This window comes from Entelurus aequoreus, linkage group LG02 (assembly GCF_033978785.1).
Source record: "Entelurus aequoreus isolate RoL-2023_Sb linkage group LG02, RoL_Eaeq_v1.1, whole genome shotgun sequence".
Taxonomy (NCBI): Eukaryota; Metazoa; Chordata; class Actinopteri; order Syngnathiformes; family Syngnathidae; genus Entelurus; species Entelurus aequoreus.
In genome coordinates this window covers 60517536-60543429 of record NC_084732.1, presented here as the reverse complement: position 1 = coordinate 60543429, position 25894 = coordinate 60517536, and the positions used below count along the sequence as shown (strand labels likewise).

At 36.7% G+C, this 25894-nt stretch overlaps 2 protein-coding genes across 3 annotated transcripts in view; one reads left to right on the top strand and one right to left on the bottom strand.

Moving 5' to 3' along the window:
* cars1 (cysteinyl-tRNA synthetase 1) overlaps positions 1-18187 on the bottom strand; it is a 49176-nt gene extending 30989 nt beyond the window's left edge. The window contains exons 1-5 of one of the 2 annotated variants that reach the window (XM_062030397.1): positions 18044-18187; positions 9027-9254; positions 4862-4953; positions 4110-4198; positions 3914-4010 (exon numbers count right to left, since the gene is read on the bottom strand). In XM_062030397.1, the coding sequence (XP_061886381.1) occupies positions 3914-4010; positions 4110-4198; positions 4862-4953; positions 9027-9254; positions 18044-18065 (528 nt within the window). In that variant the 5' untranslated portion in view covers positions 18066-18187. The remainder of the gene's footprint in view (positions 1-3913; positions 4011-4109; positions 4199-4861; positions 4954-9026; positions 9255-18043) is intronic. The other variant, XM_062030402.1, reaches the window with a different exon arrangement.
* Positions 18182-25894, top strand: part of pex16 (peroxisomal biogenesis factor 16) — a 41362-nt gene continuing 33649 nt past the window's right edge. The window contains exons 1-2 of the mRNA XM_062030406.1: positions 18182-18473; positions 18614-18649. Coding sequence (XP_061886390.1) covers positions 18341-18473; positions 18614-18649 — 169 coding nt within the window. The 5' untranslated portion in view covers positions 18182-18340. The remainder of the gene's footprint in view (positions 18474-18613; positions 18650-25894) is intronic.

Below are 25894 nucleotides of genomic sequence, written 5' to 3'. Positions count from 1 at the left end.
ATAGGGGATATTAATATCCATATGAACACCCCGTCAGACCCTCCGTGTGTGGTGCTCCAGAGTATAATTGATAGCTGTGGTCTTACACAAATAATTGAACACACGCATCGCAACGGTAATACAATAGACCTAGTCCTTGTCCGGGGTGTCACCACCTCCAAAGTTATGGTATTTCCGTACACTAAAGTAATGGCCGATCATTACCTTATAAAATTTAAAGTTCTGACTTATTGTCAACAAGCTACTAATAACCAATGCTTTAGCAGTCGCAACATTAAGGCTGTGACAACTACGACTCTTGCTTGCCTTCTGCCTTCGGTAAATGGCACCATTCCCAAATTATGTGGGCTCTATCGATAACCTCACTAACAACTTTAACGATGCCCTGCTCAACGCCATTGACAGTATAGCACCGCTAAAGCTAAAGAGGCCCCCAAGAAGGCGTACCCCCTGGTTTACAGAAGAAACCAGAGCTCTTAAACTATCATGTAAAAATTTGGAACGCAAATGGTGTGTGACTAAACTTAAGGTTTTCCATCAAGCATGGAGTGATAGTTTAATAACTTATAAACACACGCTTACCTTAACTAAAACTAATTACTACTCCAACCTCATCCGCCTCAATAAAAACCATCCTAAATATATGTTCAGTACTGTAGCATCGCTAACCCTACAAGGGACTCCTCCCAGTAGCTCCACACACTCAGCTGATGTCTTTATGAAATTCTTTATGAAGAAAATTGAACTCATTAGAAAAAAGATTAAAGATAATAGAACGTGTTAACGCAGATACGAACGGATATTGCCTTCCAAAATAAACCCCCTCTTTTTGAAGAAATAATAGAGGAACTCCTGCAACTTGTAAATGGGACAAAACAAACTACATGTTTACTTGACCCACTTCCTGGGAAACTTATCAAGAAGCTATTTGTAATATTAGGACCATCCGTGCTAAATATTAACTAATCACTTTCCTCTGGCACTGTTCCCCTAGCATTCAAAAAGGCGATTACTCATCCTCTGCTCAAAAGACCTAACCTCAAGGGAAACTACTGGCCGGTGTCTCACCTTCCCGTTATCTCAAAAATCCTCAAAGAAATTGTTGCACAGCAGCTAAATGAACACTTAGTGTTTGACAATCTCTGTGAACCCTTTTAGGGCAAATCACTCTCCGGAGACAGCCCTCGCAAAAATGACTAATGATCTATTGCCAACTATGGATGCTGATGCGTTATCCATGTTGCCGTTACTTGATCTTAGCGATGCTTTCGATACAGTCGATCATAAAATTATTTTCGAAAGTATCAAAACACGTATTGGTATGTCAGACTTAGCCTTTTCTTGGTTTAACTCCTATCTCACTGACAGGATGCAGTGCGTCTCCCATAACAATGTGACCTCAGTGTATGTCAAGGTAATGTGCGGAGTTCCCCAGGGTTCGGTTCTTGGTCCTGCACTATTCAGTATCTACATGCTGCCGCTAGGTGACATCATAGGCAAATACGGTGTTAGCTTTCACTGTTATGCTGATGACACTCAACTTTACATGCCCTTAAAGCTGACCTCCAGCCCAGATTGTAGTCATCTGGAATTAAACAACGGACATCCAGCTCTTTTTTGCATCTTAACGCTAAGGAAACGGAAATGCTGATTATCGATCCTGCAAGACACTGGCAACTAGGGCTGTGAATCTTTGGGTGTCCCACGATTCGATTCAGAATCGATTCTTGGGGTCACGATTCGATTCAAAATCGATTTTTTTTTTTTTTTAAATGAAAACAATACACAACAATACAATAATAATGCAATACAATTTCAAAACCAAACCCAATTTTGCTGCCGGTGGTGTTAGTGGATGATCCTTTTCCTCTGATAACTGTGGGTGGTGTCTGTCCAAGTGAGCGCAGGGATTTGAAGTATTCCCAAAATACTTAACTTTAGCGTTGCAAAGTCTGCAAATTGCATGAGTCATGTCAAGCCCTTTCTTGCCACGGTAAAATCCAAAGTGTCTCCAAACGTTTGCTTTCAAAGCCCGCGGAGGCGGTTGTATTTCTTTAGGCTGCTCTGTGTCTTTTTCTTTTACCTGCATTTTAGCGGCAACACAACAACACTACACTGTACACTCCCCTTAGTACTAGCTAGCCACCAGGTAGCAACGCTGCTTATTGCGCAATACCTACGGTAGCCCAGAAGGCACATACACATTGCCGGGAGCAGGGGAAGAAAATAGATTTTTGAAAAATGAGAATTGATACTGAATCATACAATGTGAGAATGGCAACTTGAATTCGAATAGATTTTTTCCCACACCCCTAGCTGACATGCAAGCAGAGTAGTAGATTTTTGTAAAAAGCTTTTATAATTGTAAAGGAAAATGTTTTATCAACTGATTGCAATAATGTAAATTTGTTTGAACTATTAAATGAACCAAAAATATGACTTTTTAGCTTTTTGAAAATATTGGACACAGTGTGTTGTCAAGCTTATGAGACGTGATGCAAGTGTAAGCCACTGACACTATTGTTCTTTTTTTATTTTTTTTTATAAATGTCTAATGATAATGTCAATGAGAGATTTTTAATCACTGCTATGTTGAAATTGTAACTAATATTGATAATATTCATTTTTGTTTCACTATTTTTGGTTTGTTCTGTGTCGTGTTTGTGTCTCCTCTCAATTGCTCTGTTTATCGCAGTTCTGAGTGTTGCTGGGTCGGGTTTGGTTTTGGAATTGGATTGCATTGTTTTGGTATTGCTGTGTATTGTTTTGTTGGATTAATTAATTGAAAAAAAATATATATTTTTAAAAAAATCTATTTTTTAAAAATAAGAATAGATTCTGAATCGCACAACGTGAGAATCGCGATTCGAATTTGAATCGATTTTTTCCCACACCCCTACAGGCAACTATTTAATAAAATCACCTTAACATTTGACAAGAAAACAATTTAAGAACACAATTACACAAAGCGACTCGGTAAGGAATCTCTGTACTATCTTCGACCAAACTCTCATTTGAGTCACACATTAAGAGTGTTCCTAAAACATCCTTCTTCCATCTCCGTAATATTGCTAAAATACGTCCCATTTTGTCCTCCATCAAGGCTGAGATCAATATTCATGCATTCGTTACGTCTCGTATTATTTTCAGGTCTTCCTATGTCTAGCATTAAATATTACAGTTGGTACAAAATGTGGCTGCTCGACTTTTGACAAGAACAAGAACGTTTGATCATATTACCCCGATACTGGCTCAGATGCACTGGCTTCCTATGCACTTAAGATGCGTTTTTAAGGTTTTACTACTTGTGTATAAAACACAAAACGGTCTAGCTCCATCCTATCTTGTTGATTGTATTGTACCATACGTCCCGCTATGAAATCTGCGTTCAAAGGACTCCGGCTTATTAGTGATTCCCAGAGCCCCAAAAAAGTCTGCGGGTTTTAGAGCGTTTTCTATTCGGGCTCCAGTAGTCTGGAGTGCCCTATCGGTAATAGTTAGAGATGCTACCTCAGTAGAAGCATTTAAGTCCCATCTTAAAACTCATTTGGATACTCTAGCCTTTAAATAGACCCCTTTTTGGACCAGTTGATCTGCTGTCTATCTTTTTTGCTCTGCCCCCCTGTCTGCGTGGAGAGGTTATCAGGTGACCACAGACCCCACATCTGCGGTCCCTTCCAAGGTTTCTCATTGTTCCCATTGGGTTGAGTTTTATCTTGCCCTGATGTGGGATCTGAGCAGAGGATGTTTTTGTGGCTTGTGCAGCCCTTTGAAACATTTGTGATTAAGGGCTATAAAAGTAAACTTTGATTGATTGATTGACATCCCCACTTATGATATAAAGTATGTAACTGAATTATTCTACTTTATTGAATATTGTATTTTCAACATCAAACAAAACTCCAGCAACAACCTTGTCATCGATGTCTGTGATGTTCATGCAGTAGAAGACATCATACATGAAGTAGTCCCTGAGAATTCTCCGCAGAATATCGAAAGAGATGTATGATCTGGCAAAAAGGTCAACAATTAGAAGCACATTGCACTATAAAAATGGTGTGAACAGCTGGAATGCTTTTTTAAAAATTTTTATTACAGTGATTGCTTACCTGGCATGTCCCATGTGGGAGGCATCATACACAGTTGGCCCACAGCTGTACCACGTGATCTTGTTCCCATCCTGGGGAACAAATGGCTCCTGAAATATATCAGAAGATGTAAGTTCAGATATCAATTGCATTAATCATGATTAATCCCATTTTTTGGATCGCACTTGCTCCTTTACCTGAACTGCAGATGTTTACCTTCTATACAACCAATTGTCAGGTCAATACTGTACATAAGCCAGTACAAAGAAAAGTGAGGACACTCCGACTGGTGTGCTTGCTTCAAAATACACTTCAGCAGGACTCTATATACTATTAGTAAGTTTTGAGTAAATAAATCCTATTCAAGTAAAACATTAAAAAAAAAATTCCTTTATGACACTGACAATGAAATTTCATGTGTGTCAAAATATCGGGGTCATTTTTTAAATTACTTTATTTATGTAGCAAAGTCAAATTAAATGAAGTAATCACGATTCATCCAAATGATCAAGTGTAATTAATCAGATTTAAAGAACGTATCTTTTAACAGTGGTAATTTTTTATCATATTCTTTTTTTTGCTCACTTTTTGTCTCCCCCACAGTCTATATAAATTACATTTGACATTGCCAATTGCAAATTAGATGATATAATTTAGTGCCGTCCCACTACCACACACGCGCACGCAGACACACGCATGCAGACACATGCACGCAGAGAAAGAGAGCGAAAAATTGCTGTCCTTTGGCAAACAAACACTCTTTTCCTCCATACCTTTGCTCTGGTGAGGCTGTTAAAGAGGTGAAGTTGAGGAACATCCGATCCAGCTGGTGGAGACCATTGAGGCTGGACCCTCTTTCCTTTACCTGAAATCAATTTGTTAGGGCATTAAACAGGGAAAATATGTATTTGAATGGTCAACACATCATTCAAGTGAGTGACGTCAACTCTTGTACGTACAAGAGTGGGGAAGAATGTATAAAGGTCTAAAATTGTATGGATGTTATTTGAAATAAAAGTAGAACACTGAAAAGGTCCTGTAAAGTCCAGTCACTTTGTCGTACTTAATTTAAAAAGTATCCTTGGTAAGCATGCTCAATTAGCCAAACCCCCCACACTTTAAAATGTTACATTTAGTTGGTTACTTATTTAATTTAAAGGGGATCTTTGGATATCTGCATTGAGTCCTTGTATTTTCTGCATCGCATGAAAACAGTGTATAATTAACTCAATCCCCCTTTCGATATGCTAAACAAAAATGAACTTTTCGTTACATCCAAACAAATATTTTCTAGGGGCGATTGCTCAACATGCTAAGATTGTCTAACCAGCAGAGCAGCGCATAGCGATGAAACTTCAGAAGCAGAGCAGGGGAGGGGGCAATAACATGGGCATGCCCATTAAAGTAAGCATTGACATCATTGTTACTGCTTGCACAGCTCACTTCCAAATGCATGAACCTTATTAATTCATGCTTCGGCATTGTTTAAGTTTTGTTGTGTTGCAAATACAATGACAACAAAGTGCCTATCGTATTCTAACATTGTAGTACAATACAACTGACAGATGATAACCTCTGCTTTTTTTTTTTACGTGCAAGTAGTCTACAATTTGTTGATACCCTCTGCAGAAATCTCTTTTGAGCGAGTAAGACTATTACAGAAAGAATCAGCCAGAATGTATGCTGAATCCAGAGTAGTAGTAAGAGTTTTGTTTTGAAGTCTAGAGCAGTGGTTCTCAACCTTTTTTCAGTGATGTACCCCCTGTGAACATTTTTTTGATTCAAGTACCCCCTAATCAGAGCAAAGCATTTTTGGTTGAAAAAAAGAGATAAAGTAAAATACAGCACTATGTCATCAGTTTCTGATTTATTAAATTGTATAACAGTGCAAAATATTGCTCATTTGTAGTGGTCTTTCTTGAACTATTTGGAAAAAAAGATATAAAAATAACTAAAAACTTGTTGAAAAATAAACAAGTGATTCAATTATAAATAAAGATTTCTACACATAGAAGTAATCATCAACTGAAAGTGCCCTCTTTGGGGATTGTAATAGAGATCCATCTGGATTCATGAACTTAATTCTAAACATTTCTTCACAAAAAAGTAAATCTTTAACATCAATATTTATGGAACATCTCCAAAAAAAATCTAGCTGTCAACATTGAATATTGCATTGTTGCATTTCTTTTCACAGTTCTTTTTGACAGACATTTTAGTGAGGGTCAAACCATCATGGCATGGAGGAAACTCTGGGTTTATGGTAATGAATGGAATAGCCTACTTGATTTGATGTTCAGTTTATGAACTTACATTCATATTTTGTTGAAGTATTATTCAATAAATATATTTATAAAGGATTTTTGAATTGTTGCTATTTTTAGAATATAAAAAAAAATCTCACGTACCCCTTGGCATACCTTCAAGTACCCCCAGGGGTACGCGTACCCCCATTTGAGAACCACTGGTCTAGAGCAAAGCCTGGTTGCATCTATGTAGAGCCTTGGGTGTGTCTTCAGTAACAAGTCAAGAATGACAGGAAAATGAATACATTCACCTGTAATTCTCAACAGGACACGTTGTGTGAACTTGGTTAATCATTTCAAAAATGTCCAACCTTCAAAGGGGCCCTATTTTGCAAAACCAATGTTTCTTACTTATTGGTACCAGCTGGTGTGTATTTTGGAATCAAATCGGAGAGGCATTTCACAGATATTTATAAAACAATCTTGCCTCTAAACGAGACGTTTCGAATTTGCTCTTTCCTGTAACATCAGCGGCTTATCTATACAGTATGTAGTCCACGCTGTAGTCAATAAGCTCCTTCTTTTTTCTCCATCCTCTTGTTGTGGGGCAGACTGGCTCGTACAGGAACATGCACAATGTTGCCATTTCTAATACAAAGCAGCGTAAAGTTCGAACTTATATCTGTCAGTAGACTCGCTATGGAAGCGCTAAAACTACAACGTGGCTGACGGGGAGAAGACGCAGTTGAGGTGGAGCCACGTAAATAGATCGCCCACAAAACGACACATCCTGAAGAGACGGTCAGAAAGCAGCTTGAAAAAGGTTTGTAAAACATAATCTATGCAAAATTTTGACCAAAAAAAGCTATTACATGTTATGTAGACCACAAGGAAGTGTTATACATGGAGAGAGAAAAAAATCATAATTTGAGCCCTTTCAGGATTTATTTACGTCTCAATGGAGGGATTGTAATTTTTTTCCCTTTCTTTAAAGCTTGCGTATTAAACTTTAACAACAAATATTCCTGCAAATGCAGGATAAAAAAACTAGAAAAACCTCAAATGTGATTGGTTGGAAACTCTATATTTAGTCGTAGGGGTGTAACTGGCATCGTCAAGGTTTGATAAGTACCTTGGTAATAAGGTTCTTAGTTAATTTTTGGTATTACAAAAAAACAAAGTTAAAAACATACACACCATAAAACTACTTAACCTATAAATACAATTATTGAATAGAAATAAAATACAAACATGATATACTATATCATAATCGACAAGGTTTTTTTTGTTTTTTTTAAGAAAGTGAAAGTGCAGGTAAGTGTGACAGTAAGAGTTTGAAAAGTGGGCATGATTATTTTATACATTATAATGTATGTTAATTCCTTATTTGAGTAAAGCATTAATAATTCCATTTTGTAGCTGAAAAATGTCAGCTCACTGTGGAAAAAGACAAGTCGATAAGACAAAAGCAGAGGGCTACATAGACTTTGATATTTATTTTGGAAAAGGCTTATAACCCTTGATATATATATTTTAAGACAAATCCTAGTGTTATCAGATACAAGTGTCATCAACATTTCAGCTTTTTCTTTTTTTCTTGTGCATTTTTTCTCCATTTGGTTACATTTGTTGGTGTGTTTCATTTCTACAATGCATCTCAGCTCATAAAAAAATGAGCCCTGGTCTGCATATGGTTGCTGCGTCACACTTTGGACACCCATGTCTTACGTATATCACAGTACAAACATACCTTAGCACTACCATCACTCCCGCTGGTCATTACACCTTGCCTTTCATGGAGGTGGTAATGCACACTTTAGATACTCTATGTCTTTATTTCTGCTTTTGCGCTGTATCCATCCAGTGCACCCAGGATTAAACACAATGCACACAGACTCTTACGTTTGCTTGCACACTAAGTAAAATGTGAAAATGTATTGTTTTTTAAACACATTTCTTTTTTACTCATTGTAATTATATCAAGTGATTATTAATTTTTAAATATTTCATGACAAGTGAGGCTCTTCCTCACCTGCATTCCCTGACCGCACGTGCCTGGTTTAAAGCGGTGTGAGTCTGTACAGAACCAAAGGTTCCTTACTGAAAAGTCAGAACAAGTGTACAGCACACATCCTAAATTTTGATAATAAATTACTTAAATGGTGCTCTGTTGCTTTTTTGTCACCTAAAACAACGTAACAAAATGTCTACAGACAACCAGCAGGTAGACGGCTTCCTATTTTTTCGGGATATGCCATGCATTAAAAAAAATGCATTTTGTTTTCTTAACTCGTGAAGCATGCACTGTTATATTTGATGAGAGAATCAATGTCCATGTACAGTAAGACTAAATAGCTCAGACCGTGCTCAGATGAATGCACTGTAGCTCCAAATGTCCATGTAGAAAATTCAACAACATGCGGCAGAATCACAGCATACACACAGCACAAGACGAAAAGGCTTACCGAAGAAAATAAATAAAATCACAACACGTGACAAAAGGTCACTATTATTTGTTCTTATTTTAGATGATTCTAAATCTTTATGGTTTAAGGTGCAAGCATACGCATGACTACAGACAAAAGTCAAATAAGTGGTGTCTAAGTTCATGCTAGTGTCTTCTCCTGCATGGAGGACCTCAGCATCCTGGCTGGTTTCGCAGACAAGCCAGCTCACGTCTCTGACTACTCACTGCTGCTTTGTGGGCTCAGGTCCTGCTGCAGGGCTGTTATGTGTCTGTGCCAACGCAGAGCGTGGACATGTTGTGGATCTGGGGGTCTGTAGAGACGCTTAAAGGCTTTCTGGTCAGCCTGAGAAGGGCTAAAACCAGCCAGGTAACTGCGAGTGGTTAGGTAGTCATTCAGTGCAGCTTCAAGTGCTGCTTCCTCATTTATTTGTAGCAAGAAGCCGTACTCAAAGGCTGTAAACACAAGAAAGCAAATAGTTGCAGATAAGATGAGGCTGCAATAGCCTGAAAAAACACCACTATGTTTCCCTTGGACAGAAATCAGCAGACACCTCATGACATTCAATTCATAGTCATGCATGGGCTCTCACCCATTTTAGACTTAAATCTAAAAATATCCTTCATGCCACAGGATGAAACAATGGAATGTGCCTTCCTACCTAACAATATAATAAGCTTGATGATGACAATAGTCTCTTTGATGTTTATGACATTCCTATAAACTGATGCAAGGTTTTATTCAGACTCTCGCAGGATGTGCTTGCTCCTCAATGCCTAAGAGGTGTGTGTTTGGCCTCATTACCACGAGGTGTTGTTGACCTATCATAACTTTAGGCCACCACCTGGGGTCACTATATAATTGGGTAAGTTTGTGACTGCACAGCACAGTGAAACAGGGGTTAGTGCATGTGCCTCACAATACGAAGGTCCTGGGTTCGACCCCCGGGCTCGGGTCTTTCTGTGTGGGGTTTGCATGTTCTCCCCGTGACTGCGTGGGTTCCCTCCAGGTACTCTGGCTTCCTCCCACCTCCAAAGACATGCACCTGGGGATAGGTTGATTGGCAACACTAAATTGGCCCTAATGTGTGAATCTGTCTTGGCCCTGCGATGAGGTGGCGACTGGCAGTAGAAAATGGATGGATGGAATGTGTGTGACTGTCCCATCTAGCTCTTAGGCACATCCATTATCTATTTAAATAGTTGGCATCTTTCAGACCACATGGGTCAAACTAAAGGCCCGAGGGCCAGATCTGGTCCACCACTTCATTTTATTTGGAAAAAATGAGTCAATAAAGAACTTGACCGAAAAATATACATATACCGCATATAATTGCATCTTTTAAACTTTATTATCTAATAAGGTAAACATTATATTATCATACCATCCAAACATTTTTTGTTAGAACGAAAACAAATACTCCAATATCTGCTTGTTCAAGTTATCCATCATATTGTACACTATAGAGATTTTACGGTAAAGAACTGACGGCTGATATTACCCCTTAAATTATAACCCACTTCCCTTTCAGTGGAAAAACCTTTGCACATTTCCAGGCAGTGAAATGTTTTTTGCTTTATATGTAATTTGTACTGTTTGTAGTTTCACAAGATCTTTAAATTTCAATAGTCTTGAATGCGAGAACAATGTTTTTGTGTGATCCCTATATCCTGCCTTATTGCGTTCTTCTGCAGGGTGATGAGTGGATATAGTGTGCTTTTCTAATTATTGCCCCAAACTTCTGCACAGTAGTACAAGTTAATGCCATTCATATACAGTATATGCATTGTTTTAACCTCCTCTACCTATTTATTAATAAAATGTAATATTCAGCCTGTTAAAACATTCTGCAATTGCTGGCTATCAATCAGAACAGGTTATAAAATAATATGCCATAGCGATGGTAATATTGTGTAGTGAACTGTAAGTACCAGATGTGGGCTGCAGAGACCAGTGTCAGGCATACCTGCAGTATTAGTCTCAGTGGTAGCAAAGAAGAAGACTAGATTGTTCAAGGAGAGAAAGTCTTCCTCTTTCACATCACCGCTGCCATTAAAATACACTTAATTTCAATCCACCAGAAAACATTTATTTAGGTAGAAATATCACATAACACTGAGTAACATAATAGCATGATCTATTGTAAGACATGTTTTATTGTTTTGTTGGTCAGACCGACTGTGAGGCAAGTACTATTATTGTGAAGCCACCAACCGGACGTGTATGATTGGTATGAGAAACTTGATATGTTTTGACGAAAATCTCAGATAAAAGGTGACATAAGATTTATTTTCTGCTGAGCTTGTATTCCAGCCTACTGAAGCAGTTCAAGTAACAATCTACATTTTATGTTTTCAATGCACTTAACTGTAATCCAAACATGGACGTGAAACTTCTCACTCGAAGCAGCAATGCACGCTCAGCGTTCCCTCCAATGATGTCGTCTCACGGCGATTGAAGGTAAAATTGTCTTGTCAGAACGACTTGCCATGGCTTTGGATCTGAGATTTACATAAGGTCCCCCTTTCTTTGTGCAGTAACTTGTTGCCATTAAACAATTTCCCAAACTACGGAACGGGCAGAGGGTCAAAAACGTTAATTGCACGTGAAAAAAAATTACCGCTGTTAAAGGAACTTATAGTTAAAGTGTGAACTTTGACAGCCATAATATATATATATATATATATATATATAAATAAAATGATATATATATATAAATAAAATACTGTAATCAAATGCATAGGCAATTGTGTAATAACATAAAGCGCATCATACACCTAGTCATAATATTGACTGTTACAAACGACCCTCTGAGGGAAGCCATTAACTGTGATGAGACACCCTTGTTTAAGACATTTTCCTCTGTGTCGTGCGTCCTCCTTGCCTCGTTTCCTCACGCTGCCCGTTACAGGTATGTAACAGTTCCTGCATTGGTCACGCGCATGTGTGCGTGTGTGTGTATATAACTAGTAAGTAAGTACATTTTATTTATAAAGCTCTTTTCACAGATAAAATCACAAAGCGCTGTACAAAACATAGGTGAAGTAAAACAATTCAATTAAAACAACAGGGGCAACATCATAAAAAGGATACAGAATGGATTAAAAATGGTAGTTAAAAGGTGCATTAACTAAAAGCTTTACTAAAAGAGAAGTTTTCAAATGTTTCTTAAAAGTTTCAACACAGTCAAGATCACAGAGGGACTGGTGCAAATTGTTCCAGCCTCTGGGAGCTATAGCCTGGAATTTTTGGGATCTTTAGAAGACCCTGGCCTGAAGACCGGAGGCTGCACTCTGAGGAGTAGGGGTATAGCAAATCAGTGATGTACTGATGCAACGCACAGAATGTCAGGACTAAAATCTTAAACTCAATGCGGAATTTAACTGGAGGCCAATGAAGACTGGATAAAACGGGGGTGATATGGGCTTTTCTGGGTGCACCGGTCGAAAGTCTGGCAGCCGCATTTTGTACAGTCTGAAGTCTCTAAAGCAGGGGTCCCCAAACTTTTTGACTCGGGGGCCGCATTGGGTTAAAAAAATTTGGCCGGGGGCCGGGCCGGGCTGTGTATATACAGTATATACATACATATTAAGGCTGCAACTAACGATTAATTTGATAATCGATTAATCTGTCGATTATTACTTCGATTAATCGATTAATAAATCTGTCGATTATTACTTAGATTAATCATCGGATAAAAGAGACAAACTACATTTCTATCCTATTCAGTATTTTATGAAAAAAAACAGCATACTGGCACCATACTTATTTTGATTACTGTTTCTCAGCTGTTTGTAAATGTTGCAGTTTATAAATAAAGGTTTATTAAAAAAAAAAAAAAAAAATTAAATAAATTTTTTTTTAAAAACCTCTGCGCATGCGCATAGCATAGATCCAACGAATCGATGACTAAATTAATCATTTATCGGCAACTATTTTAATAATCGATTAGTTGTTGCAGCCCTAATATATATACATATATATATATACATATATACACATATATATATATATATATATACACATATATATATATATATATATACACACATATACACATATATATATATATACATATATATATATATATATATATATATATATACACACACATATATATATACATATATATATATATACATATATATATATATATATATATATATATATATATATATATATATATATATATATATATATATATATATATATATATATATATATATATATATATATATTAGGGGTGTGGGAAAAAATCGATTCGAATTCGAATCGCGATTCTCACGTTGTGCGATTCAGAATCGATTCTCATTTTTTTTTAAATCGATTTTTTTTAATTTAAATTAATCAATCCAACAAAACAATACACAGCAATACCATAACAATGCAATCCAATTCCAAAACCAAACCCGACCCAGCAACACTCAGAACTGCAATAAACAGAGCAATTGAGAGGAGACAAAAACACGACACAGAACAAACCAAAAGTAGTGAAACAAAAATGAATATTATCAACAACAGTATCAATATTAGTTACAATTTCAACATAGTAGTGATTAAAAATCCCTCATTTGACATTATCATTAGACATTTATAAAAAAAATTAAAAAAAGAACAATAGTGTCACAGTGGCTTACACTTGCATCGCATCGCATCTCATAAGCTTGACAACACACTGTGTCCAATATTTTCACAAAGATAAAATAAGTCATATTTTTGGTTCATTTAATAGTTAAAACAAATTTACATTATTGCAATCAGTTGATAAAACATTGTCCTTTACAATTATAAAAGCTTTTTACAAAAACCTACTACTCTGCTTGCATGTCAGCAGACTGGGGTAGATCCTGCTGAAATCTATGTATTGAATGAATAGAGAATCTGTTTGAATCTTGGCAAAAATCTTAGCCACACGATTATCAAATGTAATAGGAAAATGAATTCTTACTGACCAAACTGGCTTCATGGAAGGTCGACAATCTTCAGACAATACAAGGAAATTGTTTAAAGGCCTACTGAAACCCACTACTACCGACCACGCAGTCTGATAGTTTATATATCAATGATGAAATCTTAACATTGAAACACATGCCAATACGGCCGGGTTAACTTATAAAGTGCAATTTTAAAATTCCCGCCACACTTCCGGTTGAAAAACTCCTTTGGATACGAGTTATGCGTGTGACGTCACAAAATCCACGGAAGTGGTTGTACCCCATCGACCAGATACAAAAACCTCTTGTTTTCTTCGACAAAATTCCACAGTATTCTGGACATCTGTGTTGGTGAATCTTTTGCAATTTGTTTAATGAACAATGGAGGCTGCAAAGAAGAACGTTGTAGGTGGGATCGATCGGTGTATTAGCGGCTAAGTACAATACTTACAGCCACACAACAAGGACTACTTACTACGCCTAGCCGATGCTTGCCGCCAAACCCACGGATTAAGTCCTTCGTCGCGCCGTCGATCGCTGGAACGCAGGTGAGCACGGCTGTTGATGGGAAGATGAGGGCTGGCTGGCGTAGGTGGAGCGCTAATGTTTTTATCATAGTTCTGTGAGGTCCGGTTGCTAAGTTGCTAAATTAGCCTTAGCGTCGTTAGCAACAGCATTGTTAAGCCTTACCAGGCTGAGAATTTTTAACCGTGTAGTTACATGTACATGGTGTAATAGTATTGTTGATCTTCTGTCTATCCTTCCAGTCAGGGGTTTATTTCTTTTGTTTCTATCTTCATTTGAGAACGATGCTATCACGTTAGCTCAGTAGCTAAGTGTGTCACCGATGTATTGTCGTGGAGATAAAAGTCACTTTAAATGTCCATTTCGCGTGCTCGACTCTCATTTTCAAGAGGATATAGTATCAGAGGTGGTTTAAAATACAAATCCGTGATCCACAATACAAAAAGGAGAGAGTGTGGAATCCAATGAGCCAGCTTGTACCTAAGTTAAAAAAGATACGTCCATCACTGCCTCTCTAGTCCTTAACTGTAACGTTCCTCATCTACGAATCTTTCATCCTCGCTCAAATTAATGGGGTAATCGTCGCTTTGTCGCTCCGAATCTCTCGCTCCATTGTAAACAACGGGGAATTGTGAGGAATACTAGCTCCTGTGACTTCCGGTACAGGCAAGGCTTTTTTTTTATCAGCGAGCAAAAGTTGCAAACTTTATCGTCGATTTTCTCTACTAAATCCTTTCAGCAAAAATATGGCAATATCGCGAAATGATCAAGTATGACACATAGAATAGATCTGCTATTCCCGTTTAAATAAAAAAAATTCATTTCAGTAGGCCTTTAATGTTATTTACTATGCTAGAAGTCTCCCTTATCCCACAGCAGTATATACTGTTGATGCGGAGAAGGCATTCGACCGCATAAACTGCTCATTTATGTTTTGCACACTACGTAAATTTGGATTTGGAGATAATTTTATACAATGGATTAAGATGCTTTATACAAGGCCCATGGCATCAGTCAAAACCAATAATCATATTTCAGAACCTTTTTCGTTAAAAAGAGGAGTAAAACAGGGATGTCCTGCATCTGGATTATTATTTAATTTGGTTATTGAACCCTTAGCTGCAAAAATAAGAAGTGAAAATAATATTCATGTTATAAAAATTGGCTCTCAGTATAATAAGCTATCGATGTATTGTGATGACATAATTCTCTACCTGTCACATGTTAACTCCTCTCTACACTATATCAATAATGTCATCACTGAATATGGCTGTTATCAGGGTATAAAGTCAATTGGGACAAATGTGAAATATTACCACTTAACACTGCAAGAAATCACAAGTTCAGAACTCCAAAATTGGGTTTGGTTTTGAAATTGTATTGCATTATTATGGTATTGTTGTGTATTGTTTTCCTTTAAAAAAAATCGAGAATCGTGTTGAATTGAAAAAAAAAAATCGATTTTGAATCGAATCGTGACCCCAAGAATAGATTCTGAATCGAATCGTGGGACACCCAAAGATTCCCAGCCCTAATATATATATATATACATACACACATTGTCTTTATATTCCAGCGAGTTAATCCGTTTTGTCATTTAACATCAATTAACATTGATGTTCATCAACATTTAACATTGTCACGTTATCGATGGGAAAATTAATTTTTAGACAATATGATTTGCCTGAGCGGCTAGGAGACACAGAGTAACAAGCGGTAGAAAATGGATTAGAAAGGAAAGATTAAAAAAATAATTAATAAATAGTTTTTTTTTTAAAAATAAATAAAAAAATCAAATACATTCTTGGGACTTCCAGTGGGCCGGATTTTGGATGCTGTGGGGCCGGATCCGGCCCGTGGGCCGTAGTTTGGGGACCCCTGCTCTAAAGCATCTGTTTGATTTATTGGTATATATTTTTTTAATAGTGATTCCACTATATTGTAGACTGTCCTCCTCTGGCGCTTTGGTGTGGAAAGCCCCGCTATGTCCTAATTACGTGCTCTCCCGTGGCCATCTGCAGGTATGTTACCATGGTTACGTGCTATGTGTATACTGTACATATATATTAACCTTTTGGCTGCTATTGCATCAGCAGGCATTGCCTGTCTTCCCCTTTTTAGGACGTAAAGTTTGGCTCGCTGCATGCTGCTTAAGGCGTCGCTGTAAAGTACTTACTCGTCACCCACTTTCTGTTGCTTTGCCTGACTATCACTTGCAATTGCCACAGTAGTATTTTTATCTGCAAGCTGCCTTTCACTACAGCGTAGCACGGTTTGTATGCTCTGTAGTGGTGCTTCTTGGAAGTTTCAGGGTTTTTATGTATATACTTAAATCGCCCTGTGATACGCCACGCCTGTTATTGTTTGATGTGGGCCATTATTAGGAGCGTCACAACTCCTACAGACCAGACACCCTTCATCGCTGTGACTTCTGCGCGAAAGTCTGCCGCATCGGTCTCTTCAGTCACAGACGACGCTGTTACAGTCGAGCAGTCAGCCAAGACTCGGACACTATCCATGGTCAACACTGACCGACGGAGGCCTTGAGAGTTGAGAGGGCCATTATTATAAAGTTGATTGAATTTCTATTTGTTTATCAAGGACTATTTAAACGTAATTTACTTTCTCTGAATTGCACTATTTAGTCAAAGATTATTTAATTGTGGTTTACCTTAAATTTTTTTTTGTATTCCACTTTATTGTGGTATGGTATGTTTTTAGTGTATTTTAACAAATTGTAATACAACAAGATTTTACTTGCACTCATGTCTTCTGCCCCATTGGGGTTATGAACCTTTGTGTTCTTTTGTCTCTTACTGTTACATAACTTCCTTGTGGCGAACTTCCCAAGGCGGGCGGCGTTATCCAATTTTCTTTAAATGCTAAATAAAATAATAACTGTAGTCCGCTACGCCAGACATATGAAAATTGTTAATGTGTTTTTTAAAAGACAAAACAGACAAAATGAGGTGTAATAAATGTAAAGAAACCATTAAACATAAATACCCTTATATGTGAAATAAAACAGACACAAATTAAAAGTAAGCCAATGGAATTGTCTGGGTCCTTCTTGTAAAAGTTGCATCACTTACAATTTGGTTAAACCTTTTTCAAACTTGCATACTAAGAGTGAAACCCATCAGTTTCCTGTTACCATCTGTGACGAAGAATGAAAATGAAGTCAAAATGAAACCGAAACGACGGAAAAAAAATCTAATTACATTTTAGTGAAGTTGTATTATATTGTTGAAACACAAGCAACTTGAACCATTTAATTAGTGTTGTGGAAGCGCAAAATTGGTTAGTGTTGTGGAAGAGCAAAATTGGAACAGCTGACAAGAAACAACAATAAAGTTTAGAACGAAAATTGTTTTTTGGAAACGTGCAAAATAAACAAACTTTCACAAACTCATACAAACTTCAGTGATGTAATTGCTAATTGAATGTTAACACATGTCACATCGTCATCACTGCCGATGTTTTAAGCTTGCCAAAAAAAGATCGACACGTTCAATTTCCTTCAACACAAGATTAGAGTACTCCAAATCACAATAACCAAATTACGTTGATAACACGTCTTTACGAAAAGGTAGCAGATAAATTTAATTCTAAAACATCCTGTAACAAATATTTAGGTTTTTAAATGGTCTACGGGTATCAGTGACAGGTAGGTAGCTATATACATATTTCAATAAAAGATAGCTATGTAGGGTTAGCCTAATTTCAGGGACAGTTTAAGTCATATGTTAAGAAACAGATATAAAGAAATAAAATATTAAAAGTACCTTGTTGACCTGAAGTCGACATTGCACAGAGCTGAGTAGTGTGACGCTGATGCAACAATAACGTGTCCGGAAGACGACACCGGGCTATATACTCATGGTAGGAACCAATGCTCGTAGCAACATATGAAAAGGGGGACTCAAATCTAGATCGGACAATCTCCCCGGAAGTTTGAGTCATTTACGGAAGTTTGTAATTGGTGAAGCTTTAGCAACTATCTACATGTATTTTATTTTAATAGTGTTTACAACAACGTCTATGCAGCGTGGCTGTTTTTTAAAGAATATACAAACGTTAAAATGTCTAACTTGAAAGAGTACATCGACAAACTGTCTCGTGTTTATGAGCGGTACACAGAGTATGTTCGAGGAAATCCAGCAGCAACAGCACAGCTGGAGACCACAGTGCGGACCGTGTCCTACCTGATCGCAGGTGAGTATGTTAGTTACATTACAGTGAACTCTCACCAATATTAGCAGCACTTTACGATGTCCACTTGTTTTAAATAACTTGGTATTGTCTTCTGGCTGCACATAATCTATTGCATCATGATTTAGTTCTTTATTTTGCAGGACGATTTGCAGATTCCCACGAACTATCTGAACTTGGTAAGAAAAAGTCAAATCTATTTAATAAATGTTTTCCTTCTTTGTTTGAGTTTCAGGAGGATAGAAAAGTGGAATGATCTCGAAAGTGAGCAAATTAATATGTATAATATTTAGGTACAACCAATCTCTCATAAATTATAAATACTTGAGAAGAATATACTAATGTAATTATGTTTGATTACAGGCAGCATGGTGTCAGAGGGGTTTGTGCATCTGCCTCACAATACTGAGGTCCTGGGTTCGATCCTGCGCTCGGGATCTTTCAGTGTAGAGTTTGCATGTTCCCCCTGTGACTGCGTGGGTTCCCTCCAGGTACTCTGGCTTCCTCCCACCTCCAAAGACATGCATCTGGGGATAGGTTGATTGGCAACACTGAATTGGCCCTAGTGTGTGAATGTGAGTGTGAATGTTGTCTGTGTATCTGTGTTGGCCCTGCAATGAGGTGGCGACTTGTCCAGGGTGTACCCCGCCTACCGCAGCTGAGATAGGCTCCAGCGACCCCGAAAGGGACAAGCGGTAGAAAATGGATAGATGTTTGATTACACATACAGTAAATGTCCCTTTTACATTTTTCAGTAAACAGTTATATCTTTGATTGATGCAGAAATTACAGTGTTTCCCCATACATTAATTTATTTCTATATAATTTGGAACACCGCAGAACGCTTTGTCCTAAGATTCGGCATGTACGCCCTTGCTCACAAACACATTAGGACTGTCTGTGTAGCTTGTTGTTCCAACTCCATACAGTGGAAGGCATTGTAATGATGCTTCTTAACCACTGTTCATAATAACGGCGTTGCTTTTACTAGTAACAAGTAATCAAATTAATTACTTTTAGGTCCATTACAACGCCATTAACGATAGCTTGATGTAACGTGGCACGCTACTTTTGGTGTAGTTTTTTGTCGACAACAAGACAGTGTCATAAGTGTAGCAAGTGCAATGCAGGGAGTATATTTTCACTAGTGAAAACAACAAGCAGCATCACACTAAAATGAACTTGATATAAAGTAGGAAGAGGCACCATCACACTGTGACACAGCAGACAACAACATACGCACACATACACAATGAGACTATTGGGCAACAAATCAATGGTTGAACTGACAAACTTGCTATCCAAAATATACCCCGTTTGTTGACAAAAAGATATGACAGCCATCGAAGCACATTCAATCTCTTTTATTAAGCTGAGGTAACACAATCCGGTAAAAAGATTTCAAATAGCTGGCCCTTATATCAAGCATCTCTAAAATGCATATGCCGGATATTTAACGTTTTTATTGTTTTAAGTAACGTATAAATTACTTTCCCCAGTAATTAATTACATTTATTTTTTAAAGAGTAATTCCGTTAGTAATTCAATTACTTTTTTGATAAACTAAGGGGTAACTATAATTAATTACATTCTTAAAGTCATTTTCAGAACATTGTTCTTAACACACCTCTAACACACATACCTCAGCTGATTTGTAGCCTGATTTACTCAGAACCATGATGTGTGCATGTTTTGTGATATGTGTGCAATCCATAAAATAGCGGCACTATTAGTGGGCGTGTTGCGTGGGATTTACTAACACTGTGTGTGCAATTGTAAAGTGGTACAGACCACCTTATTAAAATGTGGATTTTGTGTACACTATACGGAGCATCCAGTGGAGACACTTTTATTTACTGCACATTAATTTTATCATCAAAGCTGTGGCATTTTGCAATCTTTTCAAACATGTAGGAGACATGTACTACTTTTTATAAGTATTTCAAAAGCAATCCTGCAGTGCATCTTGGGTACATTGACACCACTTTTTAGTAATTTTTTACTGCCGAAATGCGCTCATTGGTGAAAGGCTGCACTTACTCGGCTCAAGACGCAACAAAAATGCATATGTAAATAATTTTTTTTCATATAATAATTATTTTGACAATATATATTCTATTTGAAAAAAAATGAATGCCATTAAAAAGATACCAGAGGACACCAGAACGCTCCTTAAATTCTCAAATTATAAAATGATGTTGCTGAATAGCTGATATGTCTAATTTTTTTTTTTTTTCTAAATTTGCAAAATGTTGACACGCATGTAGGACGGAGAATTCCCGTCGGTCTGTGCAGCACAAGCACTGATCTTGCAGCCATGTGTGCAGCTGTCAGTTTGCACGTCCTTCTCACATGTGCTAAATAAAACACTGAATAGTGCTCGCAAAACGGTGATGATAAATGACCTTGCGTGTATATGAGAACATGCAAACATGCACACAGAAAGATCCCGAGCCCGGGATTGAACTCAGGACTACTCAGGACCTTCGTATTGTGAGGCACATGCACTAACCCCTGTGCCACCGATGCAATGATAAAAATAAAAGTATCTCCAACCTGCATTTTAGTGACTTTTTGCTGAACATTTTGCACCATAAGCAGCAATGGAAGCCATAACCCTACCATTATTTAAAGAGAAATGCTGTAGGTTCTAAAATAGTGTTTGGTATGACATAGAGTGTAAGGAAAGGAAGTTGGATGTCTAACAATATGTTATTGAATAAAAATAAACTGAAAGAAAGTTGCCATTTTCACCTTCAACCTGACTTAAATGCACCACCTAGAATTACCAAGAATTAATATCAAACCAAGTCAAAAGGAAACAGAAAGTAATGAACAACATGATGCAATGTTGCATACAGTAGAAATAAAGGTTCCAATTACTTTTCTATTTATACATTTTACTTCATGTTAAAGGGGAACTGCACTTGTTTTTTTAAAATGTTTCCTATCGTTCACAATCATAATGGAAGACATGACGACATATGTTTTTTTTGTATGCATTCTAACGTATAAATTACCTGGTGTGAAAGGAAAGAAAGTTGGATGTCTAACAATATGTTATTGAATGAAAATAAACCGAAAGAAAGTTTCCATTTTCAACTTCAACAAGACTTAAATGTATCATCCAGAATGACCAAGAATGAAAATGAAACCAAGTCAAAAGGAAACAGAAAGTAATGAACAGCATGATGCAATGTTGCATACAGTAGAAATAAAGGTTACAATTAATTTTCTATTTATACATTTTACTTAATGTTAAAGGGGAACTGCAATTTTTAAAAAAATGTTGCCTATCGTTAACAATCATTATGAAAGACATGACGACAGATGGATTTTTAAAAATGCATTCTAACGTATAAATTACTTTAGTGTCTAAGGAAAGGAAGTTGGATGTCTAACAATAATATGTTATTGAATAAAAATAAACCGAAATAAAGTTTCCATTTTCACCTTCAACATAACTTAAATGTGCCACCTAGAATGACCAAGAATGAAAATCAAACCAAGTCAAAAGGACACAGAAAGTAATGAACATGATACGATGTTGCATACAGTAGAAATAAAGGTTACAACTACTTTTCTATTTATACATTTTACTTAATGTTAAAGGGGAACTGCACTTGTTTTTAAAAATGTTTCCTATCGTTCACAATCAGAATGAAAGACATGATGACAGATGGATTTTTTTAATGCATTCTAACGTATAAATTACTTGGTGTGTAAGGAAAGGAAGTTGGATGTCTAACAATATGTTATTGAATGAAAATAAACCGAAAGAAAGTTTCCATTTTCAACTTCAACATGACTTAAATGCACCACCTAGAATTACCAAGAATTAATATCAAACCAAGTCAAAAGGAAACAGAAAGTAATGAACAACATGATGCAATGTTGCATACAGTACAAATAAAGGTTACAATTACTTTTCTATTTATACATTTTACTTCATGTTAAAGGGGAACTGCACTTGTTTTTTTAAATGTTTCCTATCGTTCACAATCATAATGGAAGACATGACGACATATGGATTTTTTTAATGCATTCTAACGTATAAATTACCTGGTGTGTAAGGAAAGGAAGTTGGATGTCTAACAATATGTTATTGAATGAAAATAAACCGAAAGAAAGTTTCCATTTTCAACTTCAACAAGACTTAAATGTATCATCCAGAATGACCAAGAATGAAAATGAAACCAAGTCAAAAGGAAACAGAAAGTAATGAACCGCATGATGCAATGTTGCATACAGTAGAAATAAAGGTTACAATTAATTTTCTATTTATACATTTTACTTAATGTTAAAGGGGAATTGCAATTTTTAAAAAAATGTTGCCTATCGTTAACAATCATTATGAAAGACATGACGACAGATGGATTTTTAAAAATGCATTCTAACGTATAAATTACTTTAGTGTCTAAGGAAAGGAAGTTGGATGTCTAACAATAATATGTTATTGAATAAAAATAAACCGAAATAAAGTTTCCATTTTCACCTTCAACATAACTTAAATGTGCCACTTAGAATGACCAAGAATGAAAATCAAACAAAGTCAAAAGGACACAGAAAGTAATGAACATGATACGATGTTGCATACAGTAGAAATAAAGGTTACAACTACTTTTCTATTTATACATTTTACTTAATGTTAAAGGGGAACTGCACTTGTTTTTAAAAATGTTTCCTATCGTTCACAATCAGAATGAAAGACATGATGACAGATGGATTTTTTTAATGCATTCTAACGTATAAATTACTTGGTGTGTAAGGAAAGGAAGTTGGATGTCTAACAATATGTTATTGAATGAAAATAAACCGAAAGAAAGTTTCCATTTTCAACTTCAACATGACTTAAATGTATCATCCAGAATGACCAAGAATGAAAATGAAACCAAGTCAAAAGGAAACAGAAAGTAATGAACAACATGATGCAATGTTGCATACAGTAGAAATAAAGTTTACAATTACTTTTCTCTTTATACATTTTACTTAATGTTAAAGGGGAACTGCAATTTTTTTTTTTTAATTTTGCCTATTAACAATCATTATGAAAGACATGACGAAAGATGGATTTTTAAAAATGCATTCTAACGTATAAATTACTTGGTGTGTAAAGAAAGGAAGTTGGATGTCTAACAATAATATGTTACTGAATGAAAATAAACTGAAAGAATGTTTCCATTTTCACCTTCAACATGACTTAAATGTATTATCCAGAATGACCAAGAATGCAAATCAAACCGAGTCAAAAGGAAACCGAAAGTAATGAACAACATGATGCAATGTTGCAAACAGTAGAAATAAAGGTTACAATTACTTTTCTATTCATACAATTTACTCAACATTAAAGGGGAACTGCACTTTTTTGGGAATGTTGCCTATTGTTCAGAATTATTATGAAAGACATTACGACAAATTGATTTATTTTAATGCATTCTAAATATTAAATGCATTTGATCAAAAGTCTGCTTACATTGGGGCCTATGGGAGCCTTTCAGTTCTGCCTATAGAGCCTCTAAAAACATTCAAACACCTCCATTAGGGTTTTATATACACAACCCAAGGCCAGTGACATTGGCACGTTGTGTAAATCGTAAATAAAAACAGAATACAATGATTTGCAAATCCTTTTCAATTTATATTCAATTGAATAGACTACAAAGACAAATATTTAATGTTCGAACTGAGAACCTTAATTTTTTTTTGCAAAAAATCATTAACTTAGAATTTAATGGCAGCAACACATTGCAAAAAAGTTGGCACAGGGGCATTTTTACAATTGTGTTACATGGCCTTTCCTTTTAACAACACTCAGTAAACGTTTGGGAACTGAGGAGACCAGTTTTTGACGCTTTTCAGGTGGAATTCTTTCCCATTCTTGCTTGATGTACAGCTTAAGTTGTTCAACAGTCCGGGGTCTTCGTTGTGGTATTTTAAGCTTCATATTGCGCTACACATTTTCAATGGGAGTCAGGTCTGGACTACAGGCAGGCCAGTATAGTACCCGCACTCTTTTACTATGAAGCCACGCTTTGTAACACGTGGCTTGACATTGTCTTGCTGAAACAAGCAGGGGCGTCCATGATAAAGTTGCTTGGCTGGCAACATATGTTGCTCCAAAACCTGTATGTACCTTTTAGCTTATTGGTGCCTTCACAGATGTGTAAGTTACCCATGCCTTGGGCACTAATACACCCCCATACCATCACACATGCTGGCTTTTGAACTTTGCACATATAACAATCCGGATGGTTCTTTTCCTCTTTGTTCCGGAGGACGCGACGGCCACAGTTTCCAAAAACAATTTGAAATGTGGACTCTTCAGAACACTTTTCCACTTTGCATCCGTCCATCTTAGATAAGCTTTGGCCCAGCGAAGCCGGCAGTGTTTCTGGGTGTTGTTGATAAATGGCTTTCGCTTTGCATAGTAGAGTTTTAACTTGCACTTACAGATGTAGCGACCAACTGTAGTTACTGACAGTGGTTTTCTGAAGTGTTCCTGATCCCATGTGGTGATATCCTTTACACACTTATGTCGCTTTTTGATGCAGTACCGCCTGAGGGATCGAAGGTCTGTAATATCATCGTTTACGTGCAGTGATTTCTCCAGATTCTCTGAACCTTTTGATGATATTACAGACCGTTGATGGTGAAATCCATAAATTCCTTGCAGTAGCTTGTTGAGAAATGTTGTTCTTAAACTGTTGGACAATTTTCTCACGCATTGGTTCACAAAATGGTGACACTTGCCCCATCCTTGTTTGTGAATGACTGAGCATTTCTTAGGGAGCTGCTTTTATACCCAATCATGGAACCCACCTGTTCCCAATTAGCCTGTTCACCTGTGGGATGTTCCAAATAAGTGTTTGATGAGCATTCCTCAACTTTCTCAGTCTTTTTTGCCACTTTTGCCAGCTTTTCTGAAACATGTTGCAGGCATCAAATTCAGAAAGAGCTAATATTTGCAAAAAATAACAACGTTTTCCAGTTCGAACATTAAGTATCTTGTCTTTGCAGTCTATTCAATTGGATATATGTTGAAAGGGATTTGCAAATCATTGTATTCTGTTTTTATTTACGATTTACACAACGTGCCAACTTCACTGGTTTTGGGTTTTGTACAATATGTAAGTATATATGTAATGTAGTAACGGACACATTAATATTAACATTTATTATTTACGTATTTTGATCATTTTAGGCATACGTGGTGTGCATTAATTGAAAAAATGCATTACACTTTTTTTTCTCGTCATCACTGATTTTTGCTCACTGCAGATTTTGTAAGAGCCAACAGACATAACTGAACATCACTTACTGTGCAATGTCTGCTGTCATTAGGATGCACACTGCTGGGATGTTCATATATTCCCATTTAGATGAAAAATGTCTCATAATCCTTGCGAAGAAACGAGAGGCAAGGG